The sequence below is a fragment of the Tripterygium wilfordii genome, chromosome 13 (assembly GCF_013401445.1).
Source record: "Tripterygium wilfordii isolate XIE 37 chromosome 13, ASM1340144v1, whole genome shotgun sequence".
NCBI classification, from domain to species: domain Eukaryota; kingdom Viridiplantae; phylum Streptophyta; class Magnoliopsida; order Celastrales; family Celastraceae; genus Tripterygium; species Tripterygium wilfordii.
The window spans coordinates 13,611,253-13,623,578 of NC_052244.1; the positions used below are offsets into that span (position 1 = coordinate 13,611,253).

General features: G+C 35.9%; 2 protein-coding genes across 4 annotated transcripts; both read left to right on the top strand.

Annotated features, from left to right (window-relative positions):
* The first annotated feature begins 624 nt into the window (after positions 1-624).
* LOC120013739 (oil body-associated protein 2B-like) lies at positions 625-1,874 on the top strand. The gene is made up of 4 exons (XM_038865663.1): positions 625-970; positions 1,043-1,125; positions 1,206-1,320; positions 1,392-1,874. Exons 1-4 carry the CDS (start codon positions 685-687, stop codon positions 1,646-1,648), a joined length of 741 nt encoding a protein of 246 aa, XP_038721591.1. The 5' UTR covers positions 625-684; the 3' UTR covers positions 1,649-1,874.
* A 3,038-nt stretch (positions 1,875-4,912) lies between these two features.
* On the top strand, positions 4,913-11,517 carry LOC120012389 (floral homeotic protein AGAMOUS-like). Of its 3 annotated transcripts, none has more exons than XM_038863800.1 (9): positions 4,966-5,209; positions 5,530-5,779; positions 8,711-8,795; positions 9,789-9,850; positions 9,946-10,045; positions 10,158-10,199; positions 10,827-10,868; positions 10,961-11,127; positions 11,224-11,517. In XM_038863800.1, the coding sequence occupies exons 2-9, from the start codon at positions 5,550-5,552 to the stop codon at positions 11,225-11,227; spliced, it is 732 nt and encodes a 243-aa protein (XP_038719728.1). In that variant the 5' UTR covers positions 4,966-5,209; positions 5,530-5,549; the 3' UTR covers positions 11,228-11,517. The 3 variants fall into 3 exon arrangements, with proteins under 3 accessions (XP_038719730.1, XP_038719728.1, XP_038719729.1); XM_038863801.1 differs by having other exon boundaries at positions 5,057-5,209; positions 8,714-8,795; XM_038863802.1 differs by lacking the exon at positions 11,224-11,517 and having other exon boundaries at positions 4,913-5,209; positions 8,714-8,795; positions 10,961-11,131.
* Positions 11,518-12,326: the final 809 nt, after the last annotated feature.

A 12,326-nucleotide genomic window follows, 5' to 3' on the forward strand; every position in this document is an offset into this window, starting at 1 on the left:
AACAAGAAAAACTTGTCTATGCATAGAACTGAGCATTCCTAAGGCATCAAATTTGACCGTTATACTCTGTTTAGTGTTCTTCGAAGTCTTAACTTGCTAGTTTTTAAACCCATTATAAAACACAAACTTGTGAACTCCCATTAAATTTCATATTTACAAATTAACTTGAAAGAATTGTAAAATCGCAGGACAAGTGAGTTCAAAAGATTTAGCTAAATGAGTTTAATGGTTAGCCGTTTAGGCCTTGGATAGATAACACAAGATTCTTCTAATTTTACTCTCTTATAGTTTAGAATTGGGTTAAGTCTCAAAATAGTCTATATGATTTGTAAACTAGGTGGATTGAGCCCTTATACTTCTTTTCAGACGAAACAGACTCTTATATTTTGAAGAATCGGCTAAACGGGTCATCACGTAAAGTACAATGCTTTTTCATTAATGAATACACAGAAGGCGGAACCTTTAAATGCCATGTGCCTCTCAGCATAACATCCACTTGTCCCAACACTTCACCACTCTTGGCCACATCAGCAATTATTGCAGCTTACGTGTCACCTCTTAAACCCGCCACGTCATCCAAGCACTTCGCTGTCTCTCTCTTATAAAATCCCTAAACAAGAACTGCAATCGAAAAAGCACATAGACAAACAAACAAACAAACCGATCGAAGTTTTGGACGTCAACATGTCTTCGACTGACCAGCCACCACCATCTCATCTTGGCTCCGGCGGAGATCTACAGCCGCTAGGGAAGCCAATGTCGATCGAGCAGCACTTGTTGGACAAAGGAGCCGCTATGTTGCAGTCGCTGAAGCCAGTGAAGCAAATAAGCCAACACGCTTGCACCTTCGCTCTTTATAGCCACGACATGACCCGACAGATCGAGACTCACCACTACATCACCAGAATCAACCAGGATTTTCTCCAGTGCGCCGTCTACGACTCCGACGAGTCCAATGGCCGTCTCATAGGTAATATATATATGCAATTTGTTGCAGATTAATAGTTACACGATGTGGGATTTAATGGTGTCAAATTTACAGGGGTGGAATATATAGTCTCTGATCGAATATTCGAAGGATTGCCACCGGAGGAGCAAAAACTGTGGCACTCTCATGCTTATGAGGTTTCTTTTATTTTCTATTGATGAATTTAAATTCAATTTGTATGGATTACAATCATAACGAAATGGGTTCAATGAATCAGATCAAGTCAGCACTCTGGATTAATCCGCGAGCTCCAGAGATGGTGGTGAAGCCAGAGCTCCAAAATTTGACCAAAACATATGGCAAGTTTTGGTGTACATGGCAAACAGATAGAGGTAATGAATTAATCAATTGATTTCAATTTTGTGTTTATGATTAGTAATGATGGATCATGGTTATGATTTAGGTGATCGGCTTCCGCTGGGTCCTCCGGCACTAATGATGTCTCCACAAGCTGTGAGTTTGGGCATGGTGAAGCCGGATTTGGTTTTAAAGAGAGATGCCAAGTACGGCATATCAACAGAGGCTATTAGGGACTCGAGAGTGGAGTTTGAAGAGCCGGAGTGGATTAACCCGAATGCGGATTACTGGAAGCAGCATGGGAAGGGCTTTGTGGTCGACATTGAGCCAACTGAGATGAAGAAGATTGCTCCATTTCCATGAACCCTGTTTCAATCAGCTTCATATGTGATAATACATCTCTTCGTTGGTTGACGGAAGCTGATGAATATATACATACATACATACATATATACATGTTATTTGTTTGTTTATGCTGCAAATTTATATGTATAGATGTTTCCCTTTATACTTTATGGTTCTATATGCAAGTGATTGCGGCATTTCATCGAACACTTGGAGAACAATTGAAACTTGAACCAACTGACGTGCTGAGACCCAACCGGACAACGTTAGTCGACATATTGTTGGGTCCAGACAGTATATGGGCCTAACTCATACTGGGCCAAACAGTTAATTTAATTGGGCCCAGTAGCATCATTGTTGTTGTTTATTTACTTTATTATGGGCTTCTTCTGTTCACTTTCTTCTTTATGTCACAAAATGCCATATATGAGTTAAAAGAGAGTGGTAGGGGGCGGATTTCACCCAATTTGGAAACTTTGGATCGAGCAAGGCATTGTGGTGTGTTGGTGCTTATGTGTGTGTATGTTCCACATAATGAATATATTCGAGTCACTCTCAACCACAAATAATAAAGCAACTTTTGTTATAAGAAGCAGACCTAGTTACGTATGATGATATATTAGGCTCTTGTTCCCAACAAACCAAATCAATTCGTATCAATTCATCATGTTAGAATATACTTAGAATTTGCTAAGTTCAGCAGGGCCCATCATACAAATTGCGATAATAAAAACATTTGCGATAATGAAAACATTATCATACAAATTGCGATAATAAAAACATTTGCGATAATAAAAACATTTACGAGATTTGAACTCGTGACTTTCTGTTTGCGTTAAGGGTTATTACGGTCAAATTTATCGTCTCATCACAATCAACGACCTATTGTTATCTAAACATTAATTCTTAAATTTCAATATGTCATTTTAAAAAAATCATGATTTAACGTGATTTTTGGGGAAGAATTGTAGCTATCAAAAAAAACTTATATGATGTTGTTCTCGGTAAAAAAAAAGAAGAAGAGGGTGTACATATATATTGATTACATTACATTATTATGGCCCCCAATGTATATATGTTTATAAGAGAGAAAATACATATTAATAAGGACTAATTCTTCTGCAAGTACTTTCTGTTTCTACTCCATTCCAATAAGTAGACATCAATCAACATTCCCCAATACATACTTCCTTCTACTTCCTTAATGCATATAACTTTTTATCTTTAGCACATTTAATCTTAATCATGTAAATTTTCTTTCCTCTTTTAACTAAACATGCATGTCAAACCTGTCATTTTGGATTTTTTGACAAACTTGATACAATTATTGTGAACACACAACCAAACCAAGCCTAACACAGCCATTAGTGTACATGATCCTAAGAGTGTTATCAATTCAATTTAGATATTGATGTCCACTATCATTTGGGTGATAGCCTAATTGGTGAATATTCTTTGGGGTCAAATCATATGCATGTATTGGGGAGGTTATGAGTTCAATTCTCATTGGGAACAAATATACTTGTGGCCACGCGCTGGACTTTGGCCCAACTTACCCCATTGTCAAGTGAGAAACTTATGTGCACGGGAACCTGACGGTCTGAGTTTAGGCTCATATCAGATGTACAAATGACAAGCTTGCATATGATGTTGTTCTTGGTTTTTGACGGCCACCAAATTAGAGCATACTTCTTTAAGGTCATCCATGATTTTTTTTTTACCCTCCTTTTTTAATAAAAAGAAAATATAACTATCATAAAAAAATTAAATAAAAAGAGGGATTTGGTAGCAGTTACCCTCAATGTGGTCCTGAAATGTAGATATGGAGAAGATTTTTTGTAGTGATCATGAGTAAAGACTTTAGAGTCTCTTTATACCTATTAGGGTACATATGTACCTAACATGCTTGATGGTCTTTCTATTGTTGAAGTAAAAGCTTAGTTTAGACATGAAGCCATGAGCAACAATGGAGTAGTTTTGAGACTTGGAGAAAGTTCATGCATCTTAATTAGTATAAAGAGGAAGAAAAACAGTATCAAAACCATCAAAAGAATACTATAATCCACTAGGGCTTATTAATCAATCAAAAAAAGATTATCAATACATGTATATATGTATATGAATGAATTGGCAAGGGGAACATGGTGTGAGTTGTCCAATGTCCATAGACTTGTTAGGAGATGTTATATATTTCATCTGTGAACCAGCTATGTCTTGTCATGGCAATGTTTGACATCCAATGCTAATTAGGGGTGGGTATGGGAATAGTGACTACTCCTCCCCCAACAATGTGTGATGTGGTATGACAAAGGTGCACAATTAAACCTTCATATTGTGGACCCTAATATCAAAGGACACATTTTGATGGCTCTCCCTCCTCTATAGGACCCTAATAATATTGAGAATTCCTAGAATATATAACCTCCTATTCAAAATCCCATCACAATAAATGGTAGCTTTTTTGTGCCAAAATTCAAGTAGAATGTCATAGAAGATTTTGAAAGTTATGGAAATATAGTGTAGATGCCAATATATATATAGAGTGTGAGACTATTTTTTTTTTTTGAAATTCGAGCTTGTAAAGAAGCAATCTTACAACAATAATGGAACCTAAACAAAAAGGGAAGATTTAAATGGAAGAAAACTCCAATAATTTTGGATTGGCACATTTTGTCAAAGGTAATCGCAATTGCGGCGATGAAATGAGAAGAAAGAATGCAAAGTGAAATGCATGATGCCAATTGCCAAGTGCTTCACCTCTTATTACCATATACAAGCTAGGTTAAAGGTGTATAGATATATATATATACACACAACACACACAGAAATGTTCCAGTAAGAAAGTCCTTATTTTATCTAAAACAAATACTTAATACTTTTTTGTCATATATAATATATATGCAGATGGAGGACTTGATCTTGTGACATGGGAGTCCCCTTTCCACTTTTTTGTCATAATCCTATTGAAACTGTATGTCTTGATTACTGTACATAGAGGATTGGTGGGGTATTACGATAAAAGGGAATGAATTATTGATCTTCAATTCCCTTTCAATTTATTATTATAGCATCAATTAGAACAGAGAGATTATAATTTTATTCTGAAGTAGTTGATAAGCAAAAATTGAAGTATGTCTTTTTCACCACATTAATAAATCTCTTTCAAAAGCATCCCTCTTTCTCTTTCTCTGGCTGTCTGTCTCTTTCTCTCTTTATTTGTGTGTGTGTGATATGCCCTCCATCATTTCACAAGAAAGAGAGGAAAAAAATGGAGTCTTTGAGTCTTATGAGTGGTTAATTAATTACCCAAATTAGCCTCCCCTTTTGCTTAATCTCCAATAAACATAGTTTACCAAAATAGATTACAGAAAAAACTGGAAAAAAAAGTAAGTAGCAGTGGATTATCTATACAAATGTTATCAATGGTCGTTGTTCTTACTTTATATAAACCCACCTCTTGCTTCCATTTTCTGCATCTCCTGTGTTGAGATTTGTAGAAAGAAGAGAAAACCCACAAAGGCAGAAACCTTAATTTTGTTTTCATCTATATCCTTAATTATCAATTCTTTCCTCAACCAGGTTAGTGAGAGCAAAACAATGAAACGCATGAATCTCATAATCTTTTCAACTGCTTCACTTCTTTTGGGTTAATCAATCATTTTCTCCAAAAATATTGGTTCAACCACCCAATAATCCTCAAGAAATGAACCTTTGAAGCCCCATGACAGTGTATATTGCAACTGTTATAGGATTCAATCATTTCTTCCTTTCACAGCTTTGATTTGTTTTCTTCTGTTTTGTTTTTGTGGCTAAAAGAATTGTAGTGAATAGATGTTAACCTTGATTATTGTGTGGATCTTTTATTTATTATTTTTTTTTTTGGATTTTGGTTCGTTCAGCAAGAGATATCATCATCATCATGTCATGCCCAAATGAATCAAGCAGGGAGGACTCTCCACAGAGGAAAAATGGAAGGGGAAAGATTGAGATCAAGCGGATCGAGAACACAACCAATCGCCAAGTCACCTTCTGCAAGAGGCGCAATGGTTTGCTCAAAAAGGCCTATGAATTATCTGTTCTTTGTGATGCAGAAGTGGCTCTGATTGTCTTCTCAACCCGCGGCCGCCTCTATGAGTATGCTAACAACAGGTATACATATGTATGTGTGAATTTTTGTGTAGAATTAGCTTAATCTCTTGATCTTAGTTTCTCAAAGTTTTTCCCTCTTAGGTTTCTGCTACCCTGAAATGGTGTTATGGGGTTCCTTTAGTTTTCCTCTCCAAAGCATCACTTTCACTATTTTTCATATATATGAAGCCATTGATAGTCAAGACTTTTTGTTTCTGCAGTGGATCTATGAGGGGATTTTGAGTGAAAGAGAACACAATCATTTTTAATGGTAGTAGTTTTGATTGAGTTTCACTTGTCTGTCTGTCTTTCTTTCTTTGAGTTTTGTATTTTTCCTTCAATGAGCTTTTATGGGTTTTCTTTCTTTTATGTTTTTGGAGTTCTTGAATTTGTAGACATAGATCTGGTGTTTACATAGATGGAAATAGAAGCATTATAGTAGTGGTAGTGAGAGTATGAACAAGGATAGGTTTTGGGAGTTTATGCAGGACTGTGAGATCAGCCTCTTATGATCATCTCTTCCAATATTGCCGTTAATTATCATATTTTCCTTTCTCTCTCTATCTCTCCTTCCTTATTCCTCTTCTTGCTCTCTCTCTCTCTTTCTTTCTCTCTGAATGTACATCTCTGTGTGTCATCTATGAAGCTAAAGACAAGGCCTACAACAAAAGCTGTCACAACTCCCATTATTCTCCAAACCTTCCTAAACCCTTCCTTAATAGCACGTCAATCACTCATCAAGCACAATGTCAAGAAAATTGTCAAGAATCCCATCAAAAAAGCAAATTAGGGTTTCCAAAAAACCCCAAAATCCCAAATGGGATTTCTATTTTATTCTCTCTTTTCCGACCGATAATCTACACCCAATTCAGTATCCTCCCTAACCCCACGTGAAACTCCTCAAATCTTAATCTAACCACGTAGGAAATCCCACTTTCTATGGTCAAACCTTCCCAAACTAGGGTTTTTTTTATTCATTAACAAACCCTAAAATCAAATCTAGTGATACATTCTTCCAAGACCAATCTAATCTCCCCAAAATCAAATGGGTTTTCTATTTTGTCTCTGAATTTACAGTTGGTGAGGAGGAATGGTAATTATAGTTGGGGTTTGATGACATAGATCAAGATTGGGTTTTTCTAAGTCAAAGAATCTTTGGTCAAGTCACACACGATTTTTTTCCAGTTCTTGGATATGACAAAAGTTTTTGTGAATGGGTTCTCTTTTTTTTTCTTCATCTGAACCCTAAAGTTTCAATCTTTAGACGATTTCAATGTCAAAGATCAATTTTGTTGGCTTCTATTGTATCTCTTAGTTGAATTATTTTTCACACTTTAATGATGTTGAAACTGTAGAGTTTTCTTTCCATTATTCTGAAGATCTTGCGGTAGATATATTTGTGCAAGTTTTTAGAGAGATAGAGAGAGAGAGAGAGAAGGGTACGACAACTCTGAGCCAATAAGAGAGTTCTGAACATTTTGGCTTGTTTCATGGAATTGGGAAGGGCAACTACAAACGGACGGCTCTGATCCACTCAGACTTAGAGGACAGAAAAGAGAAAAGACTGATTGCACATTTTTTATTACTTCTTTCACTTTCAAGTTCAGTAAAAATACAGATTTAATAGACTTTCTTGAATAAATCGAGGAGGGTAATAGGGTCTGGTTGTGGGGATTATTCACTGAGTAATGGGTTTGTTACACGTGGAAGATTTATGGCCGTGGATGTGGAATAACCAATGATAAAGTGTCGACTTGGCAGAGGCAGCCAATCAGTAGCTCGAGGATATTAAGGTATCAGAGAGTGTTGTGTGATTTTATTACAGTATATATCACATCTGTGTCACATTGTGAGATATGAGTTATGACTGAAAGTCTGACTCAAAAGAGAAGTGGGATTTTGGGCTTTAGGGTTTCGTATTAGAATCAGTTAACTCAGAGAGTTTGATTGATTTGACCATCATCTTTTCTTCTCAGCTTGAACAAGCTTGAACCCTTTAACTAAAATTGAAGTAAAAATTTAGTGCCTAATTAAACACATGAAACAGGAAGAAGAATTCTTCTATTGCTTAATTACTGTATTTACAAAAATATATATAGCAATAAATAGCTGACAAAGTATTTGCTATTTTACTGCAAGAGTTGAGATCAAGAAGTCCCTTTTTCCCCCATATATATCATCAGAAGCTGAAGCATTTTAGCTTAGTTGCTGGAAATGTTTTTGATAGTTATTTTTGTTCAATGCTTATTTTTGTGTCAACTTGGGTTAGTTGATGGTATAATAATAATGATAATTTATTTTCTTCCCAATCTGAAATACAGTATACATATATGTTCATCAGAGAAAAGGTATGTGCTGTTTTGAATGAATCGTGGAATATTTATCTCACTTGTAAATGTGCTCTAAATAGCAATGAAATTGCAAAGCCATTATTATGTGACAATGAGCATGAAGTATGTGTGTATATATATATATATATGCATTTTTTTTTTTCAAGAAAAGGGCTTAGCCCGGAATTTTATTAATCAAGGAAGAGAAAAAGCCTCACTTCGATGGCTTACAAAAAACGAGGGGGGCATGAACCTGACCTCGGCAACAAGAAGAAACAACACAACAAAGATATAACCAACCAAACAACAAGTATGTATATATATATATGAGGCTTTTGGAGTCTTAAAGAAACCAGTCCTATGGCAAGTGATTAACTTGGAGAAAACCTCTCAACTTTTGTTATCTGTGTTATGTACAAATGATTCTTGTTTGAATTGGAGATCAAAATTATGTTTCGGAATTTTGAATAGATTTTTGGATAATTTTTTTTCTCTCATTACTTTTCCTTTCTTTTCGAACTCTTTTCTTCAAATAAATAGATTTCTCTTCCTAGGACAATTGCATACTTGTTCCTATTTTAGGGCACTTTTGGGGTGGATATCTCATTTGATTCAATTCTAGCAGTGTTAAGGCTACAATTAATAGGTATAAGAAGGCATGCTCAGATACCTCCAACAGTGGGTCTGTTTCAGAAGCTAATGCTCAGGTACACTTTCATTCGTCATCTCATAAACATAATTGTTTTCCTTGTTGCACCTCATATAGTATTTCTTCTTGTCTAGAGAACTTTTTCTCTTGGGCTAATTGCAATGAAATAGGGTTGATCTAATCTCACACAGTCTTAATTCCTCATTCATTTCTCCATTATCCAACTAATTGCTGGGGTTAATGCATATTTGTATATCCGACTAACAACTCATGTTAGAATATGTATAAATGATGTGAAATACCACAACCCAACAAGTAACTTAGTGGGTTGAATGACAAAGTAACTAATCTTAAATTGGTCTCGAACCAAGAGGTTTTGCATTCAAACGTTAACTTCCGAAATTTAAACGCTCATTTGTTATTGCCCCAAGTGTGGTTTTTGTGCGTTTGTTTGTTGCCCCAAGGTGAGGGTCTTATGTGAGAGTAGCCCTAGTATTGTGCCACGTTTGTTGTGCACGTGTACCATCGGATTGTCCAGTTCACACGTGAGAGGAATGTTAACTTATTGAGTTGGATATTTCACATCATTTATACATATTCTAACAACTCAAAATTAAGGAATGAAAATTTTCGATATGTTTGGGTGAAGAACCTTTTAATCAACTTTTATTTATCTGTAATCTATCACTTTTCATTGAAACACAAATTAGGGTTAGGAGTATGAGAGAATCCACATAATCAAATTTTTTGCCAATAATTGCAAAACAACATAATAATGTCTATGCCTAGTAAAAATGGATATCTATGCTTTGCCTCTTTTCAACATCTATAGTTCATTGTCTCTGGTTTCTATGATATTTTATATGCCCTAATGAAAATTAATGATTAGCAGCTATTAACGTTGTTGCATTGTCAAAGACATTAATTGTTCCTGATGACATAAGTCTACAAGCATTCTCATCTGAATTCAGATATCGTTTTGATCCTTACATAGGTAAATATATAGATATTCAAAACCACCATGGATGAATTTTCTTCTTTATTATTACAGTTCTACCAGCAAGAATCTGCAAAACTTCGTGTGCAAATTGGGAATTTGCAGAATTCAAACAGGTGATCTAAACTCTCAAGTTCACCATTGATTGATCATGGGATTTACCACTGGAACCTCTGTTAATTAATTACTTGAAATCCTTTCTCTCTGTTAGGCAAATGATTGGCGAGTCGCTGAGTTCTTTGAATGCCAAGGATCTCAAAAACTTGGAGGTTCGATTAGAGAAGGGAATTAGCAAAATTCGATCCAAAAAGGTATAATGACATGCCTTTTCATTTTATATTCATTCAAAGCCAATTGTTTTAATATTTTCACTAACAAGTTTCTCTCTCCTTTCCTTCTCTCTTTCTTGTTGTTTCCCTACAGACTGAGCTCTTATTTGCAGAAATTGAGTACATGCAGAAGAGGGTATGGTTTAGTCACATTTCAATGGATATGGCAGCCTCCATGATCTTTATATACCATATTCATGTCCTAGAAACTATTATCTTTGACTCATTAATTGAAAAGGAAAATTCTTGACGGAAAATCTAGCTGAATTTTGTGGTTTAGGGTTTATAGATTAACATTGTTCCTTGTTATAACCAAGGAACCATAACTTAGTTGGTTATATCTATGGGTTTAGGGCACGAGTTCAAACTAAATTGGAGTATTTTCCTAGGGTTTTCCCGGTCTCGTGGGCTTTAGATCCTATTTTCGGGGAGGGATTAGGAGCCTTATTTCATATGCATGGCCTTTAGCATTGTTACCTATCACCAACATGGTGTGGACTATTATGAAAACCTAAAGTTTACGCTCACTCGGCTGTCCAAAGAATATGATGGGATGAGTGATTCCTCGGTTATCAAAAATTGTCGATTAATATTGTTCCTTGTTATCACCCTAAATAACGTACTTGTTAGTACTCTTCCAATATATAAGTGTGAGGCCGCAAATAGGATTACTACACTTGAAGTGCTTATTCCATGTTTCATTACAAGTACTACATATCTGATATTGCTCTTCCTTTTCTGTCAATGAAATTTCATGTAGCAGGAAATTGATTTGCACAACAGTAACCAGCTTCTTCGAGCAAAGGTCCGCTTCTGTTTCTGTATATGTATATCTATATAATTAGCGACATTGCGGATTTTTCAAGAGGTTGGAGCTTAATTTTGTGGATGATGCAGATAGCAGAGAATGAAAGAAACCAACAGAACATGAATCTGATGCCAGGAGGGGCCAACTACGAGACCTTGCCATCACAGTCCTTCGACTCTCGAAACTATTTTCAAGTGAATGCCTTGCAGCCTACAAATCATTATCAACGCCAAGATCAGATGGCTCTTCAACTAGTGTAAGAATACACTGAATCAGATCATCTATTTCATCAGTCTTCATACTAGCTAGCTACTTATGCTTGTATGGTTATTAATTTCTTGCTTTCTTGCAGGTAAAATAAGCTTGAAGGAGCACAAGTATTCTGTATGGTTTCCTGTAGTATTTCATTGTATAAAAGCTACAGGTATGGTACAAAAATACTGAAGATAAATCCTCTTTGATTAAGAGAGAATCATTAGTACTCTCCGACCGCGTTGTAGCTTCTTATGTTCATGGTTATCTTGTCTGAGGAGGGATTTCTTGATTATAATTTGTTTGTGTTGAATCCTTGTGCTTAAGATTATCTGATAGATTATCATTGACATATGTAGTTTTAATCATTTGTATGGCCCTATATATTCTTCTATCTGTCTTTGTTTATTGTGGCTTGGTTATTCAACCTAAACTATTAGGGACCGAAAGCATTTGTTTTGTTACATGATGTAGGACTAGTGTCAAAGTAATTACAAAAAAAATCGATTGGAAAACCATATTATCATAATTGCGTGAAATTTGGTTGGGAGATTCGTTTCAACGTGGTTGACAAGACTAGTCATTACGCCACTAATCTCACTCTATTTTTGACAAATTCACCGTTTAAGGTCTCAAATGGGTCTAATTTTATTTTTCAAATTTAACGTTGATTAGTCATAATCGATTGTTTTCGTCTACATCTAACCAAATCGGCAAACTTGTTTGGTGTCATTGTGTTACGAAAAGTTTCATTAACCCGGCAAATGAATGTGAGACTTCAAATTGTTTGGTGTGCCACAAACTTTTTAATACTAACGTCAATTTTCAGGAAGATTCTCTCTTAACAATGGCCCAATAAGGAGTATTATGGTGGGTCATAGCCCATAAGGGGCCATCGTCATGCAAAGCCAACGTTAGGTGATAGACAGTTAGGGCCCAATGTTACGTTAAGCCCGTACATTCTTAAGGATTAAGCCGGTCCATTGGAGCGTTGAGGCCCATTTAGTAATTTCACGGAGGAGAGCATTAGACCGTTGGGCGCACAACTTCGTCCCGTTCGCGCTTCATAGCTCTCTCCGAATCGGGCGAGGAAATCTACAGCCGCATCCTTTATCCCTCAATTTCTTGTTGATTTTCTGTTTTCTATGTTCAAATTTTGGTCTCTAGTTCTCCGGCTGTTCGTATCGACGGGTTTGTGTTTGT

Bases quoted from the DNA above. Each gene is read 5' to 3' on its own strand.
- LOC120013739 (XM_038865663.1), top strand. From the start codon at position 685: ATGTCTTCGACTGACCAGCCACCACCATCTCATCTTGGCTCCGGCGGA. The intron at 971-1,042 runs GTAATATATATA...TCAAATTTACAG, and splicing joins GTCCAATGGCCGTCTCATAG to GGGTGGAATATATAGTCTCT. The intron at 1,126-1,205 runs GTTTCTTTTATT...TCAATGAATCAG, and splicing joins GGCACTCTCATGCTTATGAG to ATCAAGTCAGCACTCTGGAT.
- LOC120012389 (XM_038863800.1), top strand. From the start codon at position 5,550: ATGTCATGCCCAAATGAATCAAGCAGGGAGGACTCTCCACAGAGGAAA. The intron at 5,780-8,710 runs GTATACATATGT...ATTCAATTCTAG, and splicing joins TATGAGTATGCTAACAACAG to CAGTGTTAAGGCTACAATTA. The intron at 9,851-9,945 runs GTGATCTAAACT...TCTCTCTGTTAG, and splicing joins AATTTGCAGAATTCAAACAG to GCAAATGATTGGCGAGTCGC.